This window comes from Misgurnus anguillicaudatus, chromosome 10 (assembly GCF_027580225.2).
Source record: "Misgurnus anguillicaudatus chromosome 10, ASM2758022v2, whole genome shotgun sequence".
Taxonomy (NCBI): domain Eukaryota; kingdom Metazoa; phylum Chordata; class Actinopteri; order Cypriniformes; family Cobitidae; genus Misgurnus; species Misgurnus anguillicaudatus.
Window position 1 is genome coordinate 23,248,238 of NC_073346.2, and position 22,146 is coordinate 23,270,383.

General features: G+C 38.0%; 1 protein-coding gene across 2 annotated transcripts; it reads right to left on the bottom strand.

The window, feature by feature from the left end:
- Positions 1-1,526: 1,526 nt before the first annotated feature.
- On the bottom strand, positions 1,527-21,708 carry tmem245 (transmembrane protein 245). Of its 2 annotated transcripts, XM_055210672.2 has the most exons (18): positions 21,030-21,708; positions 19,958-20,075; positions 19,278-19,373; positions 19,072-19,182; positions 17,661-17,852; positions 17,386-17,555; positions 16,452-16,475; positions 12,871-12,975; positions 12,692-12,774; positions 12,477-12,567; positions 11,258-11,356; positions 11,019-11,150; positions 10,815-10,937; positions 10,593-10,738; positions 7,430-7,530; positions 5,336-5,510; positions 4,997-5,191; positions 1,527-4,686 (listed from the first exon to the last, which is right to left on the bottom strand). In XM_055210672.2, the coding sequence occupies exons 1-18, from the start codon at positions 21,618-21,620 to the stop codon at positions 4,641-4,643; spliced, it is 2,598 nt and encodes an 865-aa protein (XP_055066647.2). In that variant the 5' UTR covers positions 21,621-21,708; the 3' UTR covers positions 1,527-4,640. The 2 variants fall into 2 exon arrangements, with proteins under 2 accessions (XP_055066647.2, XP_055066648.2); XM_055210673.2 differs by lacking the exon at positions 16,452-16,475 and having other exon boundaries at positions 21,030-21,707.
- Positions 21,709-22,146: the final 438 nt, after the last annotated feature.

The following is a 22,146-nucleotide window of genomic DNA, read 5'->3' on the forward strand; positions in this document are numbered from 1 at the left end:
GCAGGGGGAGGGGCTCTGTGCTCTACCCGACCACGCGACTTTCAGAGTGTGCTTGTAGCAGCTAGGAGGCTGTTCAGGTTGCAGCAGCAGTACAATTCGTCTAGTTAAGAGTGATTCTTCCACTGAAATAATTTTAGAGACATTATTTAAAGGTCGAAAAACTACATAGTGCTACTTTAAACAATGATTGAAATTGTTGCGGAGGATGAGAAAATTGGTCTTGGACACATTTATATTCCTTATTATTGTCTCTACATTAAATGATCACCAAATACCACATGTTTCTTTACTGTAAATGTTTATAGTATAACCTGCACTGAAGCTTTTTATTTTTTAGATTTTTTAATTATAAATATTTCCATGTCAAAGAACCCAAATCCAGTCATGGACATGTTGCGGTAATGAAAATTTTACCCTTAAATGTGGAAAAAACAACAAAATTGGTTTGTATGATGTCATTTGTGCAAAATAGTACACGAAGAGATGTTTGTAACTGTATGCTTCTTATTTTGATAGCATTTACTTTTATTATCAAAATATTTCATGACACCTCATAAGTCTAATTTCGCAAGAAGCACCCATGTTATATTGTGCACTGTAAACACAACCAAAGCTTCAAAAACACAGAAAGAACGGAACCTTTAAAAAGTGACTATACCTGTCAGTGAACGATATGCATGAAGTGGTACAAAAGTGACAGTGTTATTGATCTGTTTTAACTTGCAAAGCACAGTCCGGTTCAAAATCATTGCAACGTATTGATTAACATTGTGCCGGTGCCAAGGACTTGTAGGTTTGGTTGGCATATGCAGTACAGTTGACAGCAGTCAATTGCTGTTTTTTGTCCTATTAAACAAGCCTATGCATTTGGACGCTTATTTAATACAATTAACGCACTTAGATTTGCTGTCACCAGACTGAATGTACAATTTGTTTCATTTTTCTTATCAGTAAAAAAATGTCAGCATGATTGCAAGTGTTGTGTGCAAAAATGACTATTTATGAAAAATGGCCTTATAAACATGTGACCGAGGCATTTGTGCGTGAAAGCGACAACAAAAGATCTTTTATAGACAATAACAGGCTTGTTTCTTTTAGTTTAAGATGGACCAATTGTCTCATTCAAAAAATATTTTGCCCATCCACTGGAATTTTAACAATATAAAGAAGTAAAGCCCGGCACCACGGTGTTCACTTTCCTCATTTAACAGATGATAGAGCTTCTATAGAAAAACCAGACAATCCGCTTCTCACCTTCACTCACACTGCGCCTAAGAGAAGAAAGCGAGTCAATAGCACACAGTTCAGTGTAATTGAGTGAGGGTGAACAGCAATCGATTTCAATCTCACCTGTGATCCCGTGTGACCAGGCCGGGACCTATAGCATATTGTATACTGCTGTGAGGAGCAGCAGGGAATATGTACCTTATCAGAGGGTATCGGAAACCTAAAGGTCATAAATCTCCAAAAAAATTAATTTCTAGTAACTGCTTCTTCTCAGAAAGAAAAATCCATATAATCTGTAATAGTTTGTGGATGTCTTTTTATTGCACCTTGTTTATGGATTTCAGTAGTTGCTCTCAAACACTGGGATTAATTGAGTAATACAGAAAATATTTATTTGAAATGCACTGTACAACCGTCAGTCAAGCTCAGCGTTACTGTTTTATAAAGACATTTGAGACATCATTCATAGGAACATGACTATACAAACTTTTAGAGGATTACAATCAGGAATCAAGTTCTGTAATACCTCAAATAAATTCAGTGGGTAAAGCAAAATCCAATTTTCAACTAAAAAAAATCAATTCTGTCCACTGGTGCAGGGCAACTAACACAAACAACACATTATTATTAAAATCATTTAATAGTGCTGCATATTTAGGAACATAACACAACACTCAAAAGAATAAAACAGTTTGTTTCTGCATTTTACATTCTTAAAAAAAAAATTGCAGCAATTTTTGAAGGAAATATTTTGTGACTCGTATAAACAGCCATCACAAAAGTTAACTATAAACTGATAATTCTCTTATTTGGCATCAACCAAATAATAATTTCATTTGTACTGATAATGAATGTATTCACGTGTGCCTTTAGAATGACATAAACAACAACTAAGTTAGGTCAAAATTGCAGTTTTGTTCATAGTATGCATTGCTAAGTATTTAGTGCACTGCATTGAAACTTAATCCACAAACAAAAGGTAAAACTAAGTGCTACGTTCATTCTGCCATCAATATTTGGTCATTTTCTTTATCTTAAGCTCAACCGGTTGTATGCATTGCAACCTTTAAGCATTTAACCATATATAAAGTAAACAGTATTGTGCGCACATGACCTTAAACAACCAAGTACACTATGTATGCTTAAGTACACTGTCAGAAAAATGTTAAAATATGTACCCCAGCTGTCACTGGGCCAGACCTTTTTATATATATATATATAGTGACAGCTATGGTACATATTTTGACTCTTTTTTTCTAACCGTGTAGAAAGTTGCCAGTAGATTTATCTTTGGGCTAAATACAGTAGTCTGCAAGAAAATAAATATTTAAGTTCCATATAAAAACAAATAAATGCATAGGTATGTAATGATTCATACATTGTACTTCTTGTCAGTGCTTGACCAGTAGCAAATGAGGAGAGAAAAGAAAACACAAAAACAAACATATGTATGTATGACATAAATATGAAACGTATTGTGCGTAACACAAACAGATTAGTAAGGCCATGCTTTAAGTTACTATAGTTTCACATTTAAGCTCCTGCTACAGTTCAGCATGAGAAAACCGTAGCATTTGTATTGCAGAATTTGTTAATAAACAAATACTTCTTTAAAACATGAATATTTGAATAAGCCAGTGTTGCTTAAAGGGACACTCCACTTCCTGAAAAAATGCTAATCTTCCAGCTCCCCCACAGTGAAACATTTGATTTTTGCACCTTGGGAATGCATTCAGCCGATCTCCGGGTCCGGCAGTAACACCCCCAGCGCAGCTCAGCACAATCCATTGAATCTGATTAGACAGTTCACGCTAAAAAAATAACCAAAGAGTTTTGATATGTTTAAAACTTGACTCTTCTGTAGTTACATCGTGTACCAAGGCAGATATGATTAGGAACCACACTCTCACTCCGGTGCAACAATCAAGGACCCCGCTGCCGCAACATGGCTGCAGCAGGCGCAGTGATACCATGCACTGCCCGAAAATAGTCCCCTTGTTAACTTTCAATAGCAGGGGACTATTTTCGGGCACCTCGTAATATCACTGAACACGCCGCAGCCATGCCACGGCAGCAAAGCCCTTGATCACCACACCAGAATGAGAGCACAGTTCCTAGCCATATCTGCCTAGAAAATCGCAAGTTTAAATTTTCCGTCTGTCTTAGTACACGATGTAACTACAGAAGAGTTTTAAATAGGAAAATTATCGAAATTAAAAAAAAATAACTCTGGTTATTTTTAGGTGCGATGCTAATGGTCTAATCAGAGTCAATGAACCATGCCAAGCCACGCCAAAAGTGGTAGCGCCAGACCCGGAGATCAGCCGAATGGACTCCAAAATGGCAAAAATCAAATATTTAACACTAAAGGAGCTGGAAAATGAGCATACCTTCAAAAAAATTGGAGTGTCCCTTTAAGCCTGCCCCTAAAGATGGACTGAAGAGACTTTATGTCCAGCTGCACCACCCCCCGAACCCCAGCCAGCTCCCCGCTTCCCGTCCGCCACCACTGGACAAACTGACCAATCCAGGTGTGCCCGACCTCAGTAGTCACAACAACAATAATCAGACACACCTGGATTAATCAGCCCGTCCAACAATGGCAGACATGAAACAAGGAGCCGGCCGAAGCCCAGGAAGCAGTGCAGCTGGGCACAAAGTCTATTGCATCATAATTTAATTCCTATTAGCAGTAAAACACACCTAAACCTCCAAACCAAAGCCTTATGGTCCACCTGAGAATTATAGGCAGCTGTAAATGTGAAGGGTTGAAACTAAACTTAGCAGGAAGATGAATTTCCAGACCACTGGCTGTATTGTTGAAAGACAACATGTACCGGGACCAACCATTAAAACAATCCGTAAAACAAACATAAGCAAAGCAATGCAAACGTCCGAATGGTAAAATCTTTCATTAACGTCCCCACTAGTCTGTCATTCACACGAATATCCGATTACATAAACAACTACATTCAAACAAACCTAAACATTGTGTACAAAAGCATTGATAAGCTAGTTTTAGTGTTACAGTAAAGCACAATTTAAACAGTGTGCTAGTTTGTGTGCTAACTGAAATTAGCATCGCAACACTGGCATAATTCACCAGAATAGTGCTAGACAAAGCACAGGTGTGTTAACACTCAAGTGTGCAAGCACTGGTCTCTAAGCATTACCCAAATTTAGCATCACACTGCTAAGTGAACTTTACTCACAGTGGTCGACATTGAGGGGCAACATTATGCTATGTGCTACACGAGCCATATTAGCAGAGAACGTGGTGATACTGTTGTCGTGGAAACCCAACAGGAAGAGCAAGTCTTCATTTTAAGGGGGTTGGAACCCCCGCCCCTTTCATAGTCTTACAGTGATGTGTGGGATTCCCCAGACTGTGGGGAGAGAAAGCCGCTATTCTCTCACTCAGTGCATCTTTTCAGCTGTGTTGGGGTATCCATGAATGATCTGCGGAAGAAGATGGTAAAAGTGAGAGGTCAAAGGTCAAGTGGATGATTGCAATAGATCAGTGTTTCCCAATCCTGGTCCTCGGGCACCCCCTCCCAGAAAGTTTTAGATGTCTCCTTATTTAAAACACCTGCTTCGACTCATCAGCCTCCTTCCAAAATGGTAAACATGTGTCCCTAACAAGCTGATGAGTTAAATCAGGTGTGTTAAATAAGGAGACATCTAAAACTTTCTGGGAGGGGGTGCCCGAGGACCAGGGTTGGGAAACACTGCAATAGATGAAGTAAGATATAAAAAGATGCCGTGTTACCGGCCCGGATGTATGGGAAAGTTGCTTTGCACTGGAGTTGCCTGGCTGCTGCTAGGACTCATTAACATGGCGCTGTAGATGTTGGACGCGACCACCAATATACACAGCAGTATAGGCCCAATGATAGCCCCCTCCAAACCCAAATAGTACGCTCCACCTGCTACAGCAAGGCCTGTCAGGTACGGATGTCCACCTCTGTAACACAGACACATTCGTACAAATTGTGTGAGATTCTGGTATTCAACAACGTCACAAATGCTGTCCACTTAAATATTAACATGCATATATTATAATATATGCACATTTATCAAACAGTGATGTACACATACAAACACACACCCTGATATATCGGAGTATATTGCCGTGTCAACAAAGTATGTAGGCAGCAGATGGCAGAAAAGCAGCAACAGAGCTTTAACGCCCTGCCCCTGAGCCAACCACAAATCCAGCACTGCAGGTAGAGCCGCCCAGTACGTCCCCAAAAACGGCACGGCACCGAGGATAGCTGCCATCGCTGAAAAGACAGACAGAGAGAATAGCTCTACATTAATAATTACCCAGTCAAATATTCGTTATTCACCAACTAGGAAAAGCACACGATGAAATGTAAATTTCCTCTTAAGCTCTTATCTAAATCTCACAGGTAGTGAAAGCATTGTGTGACACTGTGTATTTATGATGTTAAGGTTATGGTATGTGTATTCAGGCACATCCAAGTGTGTCAATATTTTGATTCAGTTCTTACATTAATTAATGTTAATGCATTTGTTTATTTCTTTTGTTAAAATACTTAAAGTATGCGCATTCCCAAATGTGTTAAATTACTACAAATCAATATTTGGATCACATTTTTTCAACCACATTTGACCAATTCCAAACCACTTAATAACTACCACTAATATTGTATATAATCAATTATAAGTGATATATTATTGTTAATGATGGCTGAATAATATATATATATGTATCAGTGGTTCTAAAATATTTCTGCGTGTGGCCCCCCTTGTTGGTGCATATCTTTGCGCCACCCCCCAAAGAAAATTTATGACAAAAACGACAAAAAAAGTTCTCAAACTTAACATTTTAATTAAACAATACATTAAATTATACAAAGTAGTGTTGTTGGTTAGCCTTATTTTTTTTAGGTTTAATTACCCAGAATTCATGATAAATTTATGTATTTTATAAAATGACATAAAACTGGGGCACCCTGGCACCATCTCACAGTCCCAGTTTGAGAACCGCTGATTTCCTAAAATTGCATCCTATTATATTCCTAAAATAGAAATACCCAAATGTATCGGCAAGCTTTACAGTATAGTAATCTAGGGATCGACCGATATGGATTTTTCAGTGCCGATGCCGATACCGATTTTTGTTTCATCAGCCTTAGCCGATTCTCTTGAGACGATATTTGGAGCCGATACTGCTTTTGCTCACTCAATTTACATCATAAAAATGACACGATGATGCCAAATGTTACAAGTCTCAATTTAAAAAAGTATCATTTATTGAACGTAAAAAAAATATATTTAACAAATAAAAACAGGTGAGGGTGCTATGGAACCATGAACTGCACTCTCCACAATGACGAGGAACTATCAGCAGAGGATATTGATTTCTAGCACTTTATTACTACAAATATATATAGGGGTGGTTTCCCAGACAGGAATTATCTTAAACTAGGGCTAGAGCTTAGTTTAATGAGGAAAAATAACTAGTTTTAACAAGCAATCCTTACTAAAAACATTACTTGTGTCCATTTTGATGCAAAACACAGGGCACTGATGTATTTTAAGATATGTTCAATAGAGATGTTATTAGTTTGGACTTTTCTTACATTTATTTTAGTCTAGGACTAGTCTAATCCCTGTCTGGGAAACCGCCCCATAGAGATAAGAAATAAAAACCAGCTTTGTACAGCTATGATCAGCTGTTATGCAGAGCTTTCGATGTTGCTATGGAGAGGTTGGTTGTTTTTAGTCACATGACCTGCGATCGCTTGCTGCTTCCAGCACTCTGTCTGTAAATAATGACGGAAAAAAATCGGCGAACACGGCAGCTACGTATCAGCCGATGACGATACACATAAACCTCGCAAATATCGGCCAGATATATCGGGCAGCTGATATATCAGTCTATCTCTATAATAATCTATTGCCCAGCAATTTATATGTATTATTTTGTAAGATTCTTGCCAATACAGCGCCCTAATTATTATTATTATGCAGGTTTACTTTAACAGGTTAAACGGGCCAAAAAATAAATACTTTTTACACTTAAAATGTATTATTAAATTATGCAATGCTATAGAATTTGCTAAATTTAGGGGTGACAATTAACCAGTCATAAAGCATCTGCCAAATGCATACATATAAAATAAACAGTAAGAAAGAAATGAAGCAATCTGGTATGTCTGTGATCTACCCTTACCTGAGGGGATGAAGACAATGTTGATGCCAAAGATTGTATGAGTGAGCCAAGTATAAAGGCCATAGAATCCAGCCATCTTCAGGGAGGCATCAAACACACCCCTACACAGAACAGAGGGGTAAGGCAGAAACCAGAAAGACAGACACCACCGTCCCATACAGTCAAATAAAGCAAAATGAAAATGGGTCTAATGGAACCATCTATGTATATTCTAGGTGCACACACTTCCATAGTTAAAAAAAAACCCACTGAACTGCTCTCCTCTTTCATCTTTACAACAGTAAACACTCTCAGGTTAAACTCTTGACCTTGTCTAGGAAGACAAAAGTGTGATTATGCTTTAAAGAACCCAAAACAGATGGTTTTTATCTAAGCTAATTACAGTATGTTAATTTCAGGCCCATTCTCCCTGGAGTGATCTACAGTTAAGAGCAATGCTTAAAATGGCACAGCCCCATTACCCTCAGGTTTTCTGGGTCACCTGAATCTGTAATCTTTTAGCGTTCTTAACCAGTATATTCTCAGCAATTCACCCATTTCACTCACATTTCAGTGGTCCCTTTAATAATTTGTTAAACGCTCTGCCATTTTTTTATTTGTACAGACAAATCTAGCAGAACTGAGACAGCCCTCTAGTGGCGATTATTAAGTAAAGCATCTTTCACCATTACTGAGCATAAGAGTGAATGCTTTTCCTAAAGACTCAATTAAATCATCGATGACATCATAGTCCAGATTTATTTCCTGTGTTGATGCACTTTGTGTTGAAACAGCAAATTCGGGAAGATCACATCCGAGGGATTTTTTTAAAATCCCTTTAAATTTTTACATACAGTATATATGAATAGATCAGATGCAAAACAATCTAAGTGCATCTGACATGTTTTTTTTTTGTGTGTAAATTAGCATTTTTTTTATCAGACTCTTATGTTTAGGTTCAGTAATTTCACTTTAATAAGTTTATTAGTCAGTAATTAAAATGCCTTATTTTCACAAATGTCATTTCATTGTTATTTGGATCAGTGACAAAAACGGTTTGACAAAATGAGAAATTCAAAAATCATTAAAAAAAAAGCACGCATCAGGTTTATTTCAATGCACATAGTGTATTTGTGTTCATTTTATGCAATAAAAAATTACATTTGCACCATTTTTATGAAAGTTAAAGGGATAGTTCGGGCAAAAACGATATTAAACCCATGATTTACTCACCCCCAAGCTGTCCGAGTTGCATATGTCCATCGTTTTTCAGACAAACACATTTTCGGATATTTTAGAAAATATTTTAGATCTTTATGTTGATTAAATGTAATGTTACGGGGTCCAGCAATAGTCCACGACCTTCAAGTCCAAAAAAAGTGCGTCCATCCTTCACAAATTAAATCCAAACGGCTCCAGGATGATAAACAAAGGTCTTCTGTGGGTAATCCGTGCGGTGTTGTTGTAGAAATATCCATATTTAAAATGTTATTAATGTAACTAACTTCCTTCCGGTAGCGCCGCCATCATGGAGTCATCCGCATTCAGGATGAGAGCTTACGCAGCGTACATAGTTTCTCTGCTGCTGCACTGTCCCCCCGCCCTCCGAATTTGTCATACGTCACTAAGAAAAGTGCGTACACTACGCTAATACTCTCTCCTGAGTCTAAGATGGCGGCGCTACCGGAAGGTAGTAAATTACGGTAATAACATTTTAAATATGGATATTTCTACAACAACACCGCACGGATTACCCACAGAAGGCCTTTGTTTATCATCCTGGAGCCGTTTGGATTTAATTTGTGAAGGATGGACGCACTTTTTTTGGACTTGAAGGTCGTGGACTATTGCTGGACCCCGTAACATTACATTTAATCAACAGAAAAATCTAAAATATTTTCTAAAATATCCGAAAATGTGTTTGTCTGAAAAACGATGGACATATGCAACTCGGACAGCTTGGGGGTGAGTAAATCATGGGTTTAATATCGTTTTTGGCCGAACTATCCCTTTAAAGGCATTCCATGCAGTTTGACGTTTTTGTCAAACAGCGACCCCTAGAGTCACTGGGGAAAACTTGCAACTGTCGTAATTTCGCACCCCCACTCTGTACGTACCTGTAAGGATAGTGTTGGGCGTGAATATGCAGAGATGGACTCCGAAGATAATGACCAGGGAATGTTTCACAATTTCATACAAATATGAATGGATCTAAAAATGTCAAATGGTGTAACCGCCAATTGCGCCAAAGAATTATAAATATTAAATATTTTATCCACCTTGATGGCATGTAAGCGTAATCATCAAAAATATATATATTTTTTTTAATTATTTCTAATTGTATATTTTAATGTGACATATGGTGAAAACAGTTCTGTTTTCTAAATAATCTTTGACAAATGATGTAAAAATGTATGTAAAAAAAAATCATATTACACTAAACTAGATGATTATTTTTTATTCCACATTTTCTATGAATTTTTTTGTATTTTCATTTAAAAAAAAAAAACTAGTTACACCAATTGACACAGACTGATTACACCACATTGACATTTTTGCAATTATCCCCCAAATTTTTTTCAAAATGAAATAAAACCAGAACTTGGTCCTCAAAAAAAGAGAATGTATGCAAGTAATATGCAAAATTATTTTGAAATTTTAACCCTTTTACATTTAATTGAACCATACTGACACAAAATAATTAACTTCACGTCATTAACCCATTTAACAAATGTTTGACTGTCTTTCACTGCAAAACCCCAAAATCTCCACTTCTAAAAAAGTCTCTCTTTACAGTCCTTCATGAATAAAGGTAAAAGGCTCAAAAACTTGGTCAACATCCTAATATATTCGGTAAACCTCTTTTAACCAGGTCAAAAAACTCTTGACACCTTGACGTATGCATGCTTTTGTTCATCCAATTCGTCAAAATAATAGTTGTGTTAAATACTACCTAAAAATGATTAAGCTACAGACAGTCAATATAGATTATAATATGTCTTCCATCCTGTATGATCACCACAGTCTTCTATTGTAGGAACTTTATTATATACACAAGTTTTTGTCTGTGGTAATCATCCCAAATGCACTGCTAATTTACATTTACAATCAAAAATATAATGTACTGTTGTCTATTTAACCTGAAAAACCCTTTAAGAGAAACAAACTTTTCATATGAACATACCTGATGGCCTCCTCTACAGACTGGCCAATTATATTCGAAGAGGGTCCAGGTTGGGAAAGAGGTGTGAGGCTGATCACCCACTTCACAGGTTTATAGTATTCCCCACTTGAGCTCAGCAGGTAAAACAGTGTGGTCAAAAAAATCACCTTTAAATCCACAGAAAAAATATTTAAAATCAAACTTAAACATTTAATCTGATTGTGTGCGTGTTTGTGTATTTACCAGAGAAAGGGCAAAGTTGAGCAGTGCGGTTCCGCTGTGGAACAATACGGTAAGCAGTGTGGTTGTCGTAGATATCAGCAAGCCAACATTTCGACTCATAACCACCCACAAAGACTCCAATATCTACCGCAAAGGACAACATATTAATCAATCTGACACACAGAGCGACTCTCCGTCAGCTATCACAGGCACGCGTTCACTAACCGAGAGCAGAGTCTCAATATTCTCCTGTATGAATGAAGCGATGTCCTGCCAGTCCAGGATGTCCCCCAGCCAGCTGCCTTGCCTGTGGAGATGCTGTTTCTGTCCACGGTGTCGTCCAGTGTGAGTCGCATTCTACAACACAACACAACACACTGTAACCCAAATCTGCCAATCTGAAAAGGTATTACAGAAATGCAGGCATAGATTTTAGTAGACATGTACATAAGGCTTCTTATTACCTTTACGATCCAGGACTGGTAGAGGCGATCCCACAGCTCCAGAACCTGTTTCTCGATCACAGCTGTGTTGTTCACTTTATCGCCTAATATCTTATGAAGCTATAAATGCACATACAACAATTCAATAGCGCACGTGAGAGATAAACAATGTTTCTTGTGGCCTATAACATATGAGCTTCACTGTGTCTGTTACATTTTGTTTTACACAAGAAAGTTGTGGGTAGGAAAATGCTGTTAACCAATACATGCTGAATAGTCAGTATTACATAAAGTGCATTCAATTAAATGTAAGAGAAGTTAAATACCCTTTACTTTTAAAGGATTAGTCGATTTTCTTAAAACATTTACTCACCATGTCATCCAAAATGTTGATGTTTTTTTTTGTTCAGTCGAGAAGAAATTTTGTTTTTTGAGGAAAACATTCCAGGATTTTTCTCATTTTAATGGACTTTAATGGACCCCAACACTTAACAGTTTTAATGCAGTTTAAAATTGCAGTTTCAACAGAGTTTTAAAGGACTCTAAATGATCCCAAACGAGGCATAAGGGTCTTATCTAGTGAAACAATTGTCATTTTTAACAAGAAAAATAAAAAATATGCACTTTTAAAACACAACTTCTCGTCTATCTTCGGTCATGTGACGCGCCAGCGCGATGTCACGTAATTGTGTAATGACGTGGAAAGGTCACGTGTTCCATATATGAAAGCACATTTGCGGATCATTTTAAACAATAAACTGACACAAAGACATTAATTAGTATCATTCCACATACATAAACGTTGAATGGTCCCCTTTCTCTACATTTGTAAACAATGGGGTGTAGTTTCGATACGTCATCCGCGACCTCTTGACGTATTGGGTGAGGTCGCGCTGGCGCATCACATGATCGAAGATAGCCGAGAAGTTGTGGTTCAAAAGGGCATATTATTTATTTTTCTTGTCAAAAATGACAATTGTTTTGCTAGATAAGACCCTTATGCCTCGTTTGAGATCATTTAGAGTCCTTTGAAACTGCAATTTTAAACTGCATTAAAACTGTTACGTGTTGGGGTCCATTAAAGTCCATTAAAATGAGAAAAATCCTGGAATGTTTTCCTCAAAAAACATAATTTCTTCTCGACTGAACAAAGAAAGACATCAACATGTTAAATGACATGGTGGTGAGTAAATTATCTGGATAAAAAAAAAAAAGGACTAATAACTTCCTCACTTCTGACCTTAAGTGTGATCCATTCTCTCCCATGCTGGTAAACGTTGGTGGCTGCAGAGTTTACCGCCTTCTGAATAACCTGAGCTTCTGGAAGCCAGCTACAATACACACACGCATAGATACACATTTTGACACACAAGCCCCTTCAGTGGCATTTATATCTAATGTCAAGAGAATATGCTTGACTTCCTGTGAATGTTAAGCATGTGAATTTCAACTAACTTGGCCCATTCTGGGTGGTTGGAAACGGTCTCATTGATCAGGTTACTGGTGACCTCTATGATATGAACGCTCTCATGATGCACCTGTGAACATAAACACATTCGTCAGCGACACCGTGTGCCGACCCGCGGATCACGTCTGCCATGCAGCCCAAGGAGAGCGAGTTTGTAACACGGTACCATTGCTGTGAGCAGCAGTCCCATGAGCAGTGTTCCAGTTACCAGCAGAAAGATAATAAAAATACTGATCAGCTTATCCAAAGAACGCTCCAACCACACTATCATCTGCAAAAAGACGAGAGAGACAGAAAGAGAGAGCAAGAGATTAGTTTCAATACATCACATTTGATCATTTATGCAAGTGTGTGTCAACACAGAAACCTGCTTCCCTCTGCCAAACTGGAGGAACATGACGGCACTTATGAGTCCTGAAAACCTTTAAAGGCTTAATTAAACAAAATTTTTGTTTAAACAGCCATTTTATCGTGGAACAAAATAAAACAACGTACAATTACTATCAATGTCTTCTGGTGCCACAGCAAATCTAACAACTGCTCTATTGCCAGGAAATAAACAGGAGGTAAAAATAATTTTTTTGGCAGGTGGACCCGGTTTCGGCACTTGCATGTCTAATAAGCCTGTTCCCTCATCCATGACTTCACATCACACCAAAATGTGCTAGTGTGTAAGATGAATTAGTACAGAGATTACAAGATTAGAAAACTAGTAACTAAACGATTAACAAAAGCAACACTTCTTCCCCAAAACTACAATGCAAAGTTAAAAATTAATACTGGCAATGACTTTTACAACAATCTGTTCCTGTTGAGCCACATAAGGGGCCATTTAAACGGCAACGATTTTTGATAACGACGCCTTGTTGTCTCTGTGTAAACTATGTAAACGCAAATCTGTGATAACGGTAACGTCATGCGCATGTTTTACTTCACTCTGTAGGCATGCACGAGCATAACTAAAACATCAATGGCAGACTACAGGACAGTGCTTATAAATTAGTTTATTAACTCTTTCTCACGCCATTGACGAGTTATCTTGTCAATTAAGGGAAAACATTTCCCTGCCTATGACGCTTTTCTGACGAGTTTTTACGGTAATCTGTAATTCCGCTATTATCCACTAGATTGTGATTTATAATTTTTAAAATTACCCAATTTATAAAAAAACTAAAGCAATTAAGCATTTAAAACTTTGTGTATGTTTTGATCAGCGTTCTAAATCTGATCTCTAACAAAATTCCTTTACAAAAATGCAATTATTTCAGCTTTTTGCTCAAAATTTGCACCATCTACTGGCCTGGCACAGATAATACAGCATATTTAGTCATCTGTTTGACAGCATAAATTTTTCATGAATGCAAAGAAAAAACTTTTCAGTTTTTCACTACATTCTTGCCTTGTAAACATAGCCTTAGACTCTGATAATCTTATACAGATGAGTGTTCTTACATAGATTAACAATAAAACAATAAGCAGATCAAATCTGGTAAAGAATAATTTTTCAGAAACTCTCTGGAATGATTTATTTTTTATAAACAATCTTTAGTTCATTTAAGCTCCTTCAATCAGCATTAAAGTGAATTCCTATTACATACAGTTTTCCAAAACCTATTAAGCGGTCTATGAAGGCAGCACTTTAAGGCATCATAGACAAGGTTCTTGCAAGCCTCCCCAGATATCTTAAAGGGGACATTTCACAAGACTTTTTAAGATGAAAAATAAATCATTGGTGTCCCCAGAGTGCGTATGTAAAGGTTTAGCTGAAAATACCATAAATAAAATGTATTATAGCGTGTAAAAAATTGCCACTTTGTAGGTGTAAGCAAAAATGTGTCGTTTTTGGGTGTGTCCTTTAAAATGCAAATGAGCTGATGAAATGCAAACACTGATCACCATAATGGTGGTTTGTTGAAATTAAAACTCAATTGTGCTGTCAATTATTTTCTCTCTCTCTCTGCACTAAATAGCAGTGCTGTGGTTGGCTAGGTCAGATTAAGCGGCGGTATTATTATCATAATATCCCCTTCTGACATCACAAGGGGAGCCAAATATTAATGACCTATTTTTAAAATACTTGCAGTGAATAGTTTACCAAAACTAAGTTACTGGGTTGTTTTTTATTACATTTTCTATGTTGATTCCAGCACTGGGGACCCAATTATAGCACCTAAAGGGGACATTTCAAAATACTTTTTTAAGGTGTCAAATAAATCTTTGGTGTCCCCAGCGTACATATGTGACGTTTTAGCTCAAAATACCAATTAGAAATTTTATTATAGCCTTTTAAAATTGCCACTTGTAGGTGTGAGCAAAAATGTGCCGTTTTTGGGTGTGTCCCTTAAAATGCAAATGAGCTGATGAAATGCAAACACTGATCACCATTATGGTGGTTTGTTGAAATTAAAACTCAATTCTGCTGTCAATTATTTTTTCTCTCTCTGCACTAAATAGCAGTGCTGTGGTTGGCTAGGTCAGATTAAGCGGCGGTATTATTATCATAATATCCCCTTCTGACATCACGAGGGGAGCCAAATTTCAATGACCTATTTTTAAAATACTTGCAGAGAATAGTTCACCAAAACTAAGTTACTGGGTTGTTTTTTTATTACATTTTCTATGTTGATTCCAGCACTGGGGACCCAATTATAGCACCTAAAGGGGACATTTCAAAATACTTTTTAAGGTGTCAAATAAATCTTTGGTGTCCCCAGCGTACATATGTGAAGTTTTAGCTCAAAACACCAATTAGAAATTTTATTATAGCCTTTTAAAATTGCCACTTGTAGGTGCGAGCAAAAATGTGCCGTTTTTGGGTGTGTCCTTTAAAATGAAAATGAGCTGATGAAATGCAAACAGTTGATTGCAATTATGCTGGTTTGTTGAAATTGAAACTCATTTGTGCTGTCAATTATTATTCTCTCTCCCGGCCCTAAATGGCAGTGCCGTAGTAGGATAGTGCAGATTAAGAGGCGGTATTATCCCCTTCTGACATCACAAGGGGAACCAAATATCAATGACCTATTTTTTCACATGCTTGCAGAGAATGTTTTACCAAGTTAACTGGGTTGTTCTTCTTCACGTTTTCTAGGTTAATAGGAGCACTTGGGGACCCAATTATAGCACTTAAACATGGAAAAAGTCAGATTTTCATGATATGTCTCCTTTAATCATCAATGCTGCCTATGAAATTACCTTTTATCCATGTACTCAAACATTTCTTACGCACATATTTTCATATTTCCGTGACAGTCAGGATGCTAGGCAGCTCACTAGGTTTTAAAACAGCGCTTAAAAACTACCCACAACCACACACCTAAAATACCCAGGTACACCAGAAGCCTTGGTCTAATCAGACCAGAGCGTCTGCTCGCCCGCTGTCTATTCTTTACCCAAACATATCTCACACACTCCAAAGCCAAATAGCCCAACATACATGTATAGCTGTGGAAGAGTCACTGGATGCTCTCTGGGCTTTCTTTAGCATTTTTTTGACAGTTAGTAGTATGTCAGCATATCAATCACATCCAGAGGCACACACTACCTTCCACAGCACGAGCATCTCACACACAGAGAGCACTGCAGAACAGCTAGAAGCCAGTGAGCTTAGCAAAAAAAAAAACTTAAAGATGGAGGGGTGACACAGGGGAACGGAAACATCACTCCAAGCTTCTAATGGAAGTGCACGCTGCCAATCTTTCATTCTCTTCCCCTTTATTCTCTCGCGCTTTCACGCAACTGATTTACCTGCTTATTAAGCCAATGCCAGAGCTTTGAGGAGGAAGACAAAGAGACAAACGGTTATTAGAAACAACCCATCAGAATGCAGGAAAGCAGCAAACATTGTGATTTCAAGACAATAAAGTGAAAACGAACCAGGACCGGACGGTAAATCTGCAAGATAAGACTCATGTGAAGGTGATTAAGTTCCTATATTGTAATTTTTCCCCTTTTATTGTGAAAAACATCTCATCATAAAAGAAATACTTTTCACAAAAAAATGAGATCAGACTAACAAATGAGAACCCAACATTAAATGTGTGTCCAACCTTCAAAACAACTGCACATAGGTCAGTGGGTGTGTGGGAACATTTAGGTGGTGTAGAGTTACAAAGCATATGACTGCAAAAGGGGTTCACGCGTTCATGTCAGACAGGAGAAAACAGCAAGAAAGTGTTTGTGTCTTCAAGACTTGTGTGACTTCCTTGTGTAACGGTTTAGTGTGTAACACCACTAACTAGACACTTTTCATTTTATTAAATGTAAGTACAGTACACTGGATTGAATTGAGGGACAGGAAATCCCTCAGTCTATTGGCTAACGAAATGTTTGCTTGCAAGTACATTAAATGGGACTCTAAATATCACACCAAACATTTATTAAAGATACACTTTCACTGGGAATAACTAATAGGAATTCTTGGATCTGTTGAATGAAAAAGTTTATATTGTTTATTACACTGTCATTAAAGGATATTTCCTACCTTAGCTATGCCACTTAATGAGAATTAGCGGCAAGCCACAACTGCTTTCAGTTCCTCTTTGTAATCACACATCTCGGTCACGTCCAAAAATAAATGTGCACATGTGATGGTGACTACGAGCAGTCAAGTGTGGTAAAGGAGAGTTGGTCAGAAGACAGGCAAGTGGTTTTGTGTGACTGTTTCCATGTGCAGCATTACCTTAGTGTCCACCCGAAGCAGAAAGTGAGCTAGGCCTTTGATTGGTCCAGGCAGCAGAGCCTCCTGTCTGTCTCTCACAAACGTCTCAATGTATGCCCACCATTTCACCAGAGTCCGTCCTGTGAAATCCTTCAGCCCAAAACGAACAACCAACTTCTTCAGGACCCAAACTGAAAAATACAACACACCTCTGTTTACTTGAGCTATTCATAAACCTTTCTGCCCTCAGTTCAGAAAAACGACCCCAAACACATTCTCTATCACACATTGTTTACCAGCAACAGGGATTGTGAGTAACTGTAAGATCCAGAGGTTGAGCCAGATCTGCACTAACACTATAGCCCACGCAAGCAGTATAAAGTAGATATCGCTTGTTTTCTCTTTGGGATGGAGACCTCTGAACTCCATCCTGCTGCGGTACCTGGAGGAAGAAATACTGAAGACCCCTTTATTGGATTCATCTGAATCTGCAAAAGACAAAAAAATTCACTAATGACCACAGGTCCCAAACACTTTTATAATTCAGTCTAAGCCATAATCTTATAATACATTCTAAGTAAATAAGATTATATATGATTGTGCCAGTCAGTCAGGCCCACATGAAATCTGTGACCACAAAAAGGATCTGAATGCTTGCCATTCATAAAACTGTACAAATTTTTTTCCCCTTGCATGTTTGCTTACAAAATAACTGGGATAATTTAATAATGCTGTCAGATAACAGTAATATAAGCTCTATTTTTTTAAATTATTTTATATTTAAATCCATTTGACACATAATCACTACAGAAAATGCAGTATAAGTATTAAAGGGACACTCCACTTTTTTGAAAATATGCTCATTTTCAGCTCCCCTAGAGATAAACATTTGATTTTTACTGTTTTGGAATCCGTTCAGCTGATCTCCAGTTATGGCGATACCATTTTTAGCATAGCTTAGCATAATCTATTGAATCTGATTAGACCATTAGCATCACGCTAAAAAATAACCAAAGAGTTTCAATATTTTTCCTATTTAAAACTTGACTCTTCTGTAGTTACATTGTGTACTATGACTGACAGAAAATTAAAAGTTGCAAATTTCTAGCCAGATATGGCTAGGAACTTTACTCTCATTCTGGCGTAATAATCAAGGACTTTGCTGCTGTAACATGGCTGCAGTAGGTGTAGTGATATTACGCAGTGCCCGAAAATAGTCCCCTGCTATTGAAAGTAACCAAGGCGACTATTTTCGGGCACTGCGTAATATCATTGCGCCTCCTGCAGCCATGTTACAGCAGCAAAGTTCTTGATTATTACGCCAGAATGAGAGTATAGTTCCTAGCCATATCTGCCCAGAAATCGCAACTTTTTATTTTCTGTCGGTCTAAGTACACAATGTAACTACAGAGGAGTCAAGTTTTAAATAGGAAAAATATTCCAAAAAATATTTTTTTTAGCGTGATGCTAATGGTCTAATAAGATTCAATGGATTATGCTAAGCTATGCTAAAAGTGATACAGCCAGAACCAGAGATCAGCTGAATGGATTCCAAAACAGTAAAAATAAATCTAGGGGAGCTGGAAAATGAGCATATTTTCAAAAAAGTGAAGTGTCCCTTTAAGTTCTTCTAGACTAAGTTATAACTTTAAACACTAACATGACTTCTAACTTCAGACAAAGTGGTCCATTTCCTTTATTAATCACCTGTGGTACTTTTCTCTTCCTGTAGGCTCTCAGCATGGCTGGCATTACTGCAAGAAATTGCCATGTAGATGGTATTAGCAGCAAAGGACAGAACCTGACCTGAGAGTTCACCTGTACAAAGAGAACAGAGATGATAGAGAGTGGCAAAAGGACTTTTAGGACATCTAAAAGCTAAAGGATATCATGGATCAAGGATATTTCTTTACCTTTGCCTGGAACAGCAGGCTTCTCCTGTGAGCCCACTATTAGCAATAAGACCACCACCACAAACAAAGGCACTCGCCATGAACCAGTCAGAGACACTGCATAGGAAAAAGTAACCAGCAATTTCTTCAATTATAATTATGTAGTTCAAAGTTTTTGCCTTATATTTAATATTTTTGTCATATTTTCTCAAAAGGTTCCTTGTAGATTAAAGACTACACAGGAATCTATTCTTCAAATAATGTATTTATAAATAAGGGCATGTCCCAGATGATATATAGTTGCTTATCCTCAATAAAATCTCACACACCTAGAAATATTATCTTACATATGTGAACTGTATACTCTATACAGGTGTGTGTATGTTACACAATGAGCGTTCGTTTTGGAGTTGAATGTTCAATGAAGTATTGTCTGAATACCCGTTTGTGAAACAAATTCAATTCATTTGAATCAATTATGATGCATCATTCTGTCTGAGCAATATTAAGGAATGGCTTGTATAAAAACATGCATCTCTGGCACATACAGGCCTACAGCTCTTGTTTTATGAGATCTTACAGTAAAAAAAAAACAGTTGAAGCAGGTTAACTTGTGTTCCCCTTTAGTTTTTACTTTCTTCAGGAAAACTAAAATGATCCAAAGAGAATCATTCGCAGGCTTCAAAACAAAAGTATCTTACCAACGTAGAAAATAAGAGATGTCCATACAGGTATAGACATAGTGCGCAGATAACCTTCCATGCCAGGTGTCCATTTAAATGCCACAGCCAATACATAGCCTACGACTAATGTACCAACCTGAGAAAGACAGAAAATATGTGAGCTACAGCATGGTTTCTACACCATCTGATCTATTTATAATCACAAAGACCCTCTGTTTGTCTATCCCCTACACGTGAACCAATATCAGGGTATGAATGCAAGTCTTTATTAAATCTAGAGAATTCAACAGGCCAGTTCCAATGCCAAAACCAGGACAGTTTTGGGTTTAAACCCAGTTTCCTTTGCACAAAGCAATCGCAAAGCTCTTCTGGATAAATTCTCTTGGTGATTACATTTTGGACTAAAGGCATCACATGCCCTATATAAAGGAAATTTAGCCTTAGTCAGGTAATGTCAGGTAAAATTAAGCTGAATGTGTGATCACATGTAAGAGCATTACATTAAAAATCAGAACTTTTCACTGTTATGGTCACCAATCATATGTATATGCTCTGTATTTTCTTTCTTTATACACTACATATACATTTGCATTGAGATCTGTTTATAGTTAATTTGCACCTTAATGTACTCATTACATTGTAATGTGTAATTTACACTAAGCTAGTCTCTATTTTAATACCTCATAGCTTTTATATTATATATTATATCATATATACACAATATATTTTATACTTTCACATGCTTTCTAAAATTAATTTATATACATATTGCAATTTTCATTTTTTGCTTAGATGCTACAATAAGTGCATTTCATTAGTTGTGCACTTTACTCTGCACAATGACAATAAAGTTGAATCTAAGAAATGTTTACAGACCCAGTTGTTGTCAAAATCACCCAATAACTCTTGTAAACAAATACACGTGTTTAAGTCATCAGATGTAACTCAGGCTGTCAGATTTCCTGTAGGCTATACAGTTGGATGCACGTGAATCGCTGACAGAAATGTGACACACCCAACGACAACCATCACCGGCTCGTTGTATAACAGTGGGCGTGTCTCTGTCCCATTCCCCCGGTCCCATACTCACCCAAACAGCGTTAAAGCAATCCAGGCCGAAGCAGATGATGGTACAGACATGGCTGAACATCACCTGCATGCCGATGACGCTCCAGAACAGATATAAAAAATAAAGCAGCGGTCCGCCAGCACCGATCACCAACAGCACGTTTAACCGACTTATGACCAGTCCTCCCATCGTCTCCACCCCGTAATTCACACACCACACGGGCACCAGCAGAGTACCAACCACTATCGGCGTGCCGCTGTCCTGCAGACTGGTAAGCCACGAGCGGCCCAGCCGGGCGAGCGAGTACTTGAACGGATGCAGAAAGGTGCCGCACAGCACCGCCCAAAGCAGGGGTCGCAGGAAAGCCTCCAGGATAAAGTACACCAACACAGCCGCCCCGCAACAGATCGCCACGAAGATCATCGCACCCGTGTTGTAAAAGGCCTGTTTGATGTTTTTATCAAACTTCAGGGACGACTGTTGGCTCAGTAAATGGCTAACCATCCCGACCGCCGGCTGTACCGTCTCACTAAATGAGACGTAATGGGGCCGGGTACGTGGAGTGTCCGACTCGGTGGTCGTGCCTGGACCCGAGTCCTCTGTATCTGCCATGGTCGCACCTCACCTCTTCAGTCCAACCGGAGAGTCCGCCACATAAGGAACTGCAGGCTGGCAAACCGTGACGTCATTTGTAGGAAGTAGTCTGGGAAATGTAGGCACACTGAAAACGATGCCCAGCTTTTGACATTGCCCTCATAAAAATACTGTAGTATACTCTATTAAACTGTAGTTAAAAGATTAGTAACTAAAGTGTTTATGAACCTTACTATAGGGAATGTTAATGTACGTCACCGCAGTGTTGCATTATGGGATGTGGGCGCCATGTTTAGAGGCACCGCCGACCGCTATGCCATTTAATTGTGCGTGTGTTCAGTTAAAAACTAGGTAAAATTGAAGAAGAACGGAAGAAATCGATAAGTTGAAAGAAAAAGAGAAGGGACCCTATCGGGAGAAACTAAATGCTACTGCCAAAAAACTTTATTTGGACAAATAAACAACATAGATCCATATGATTTAGCAGCCCAAGACTGGATTACGGACCTCCGCTCACATATCTGGTCAATTACCTTGTTTTTGC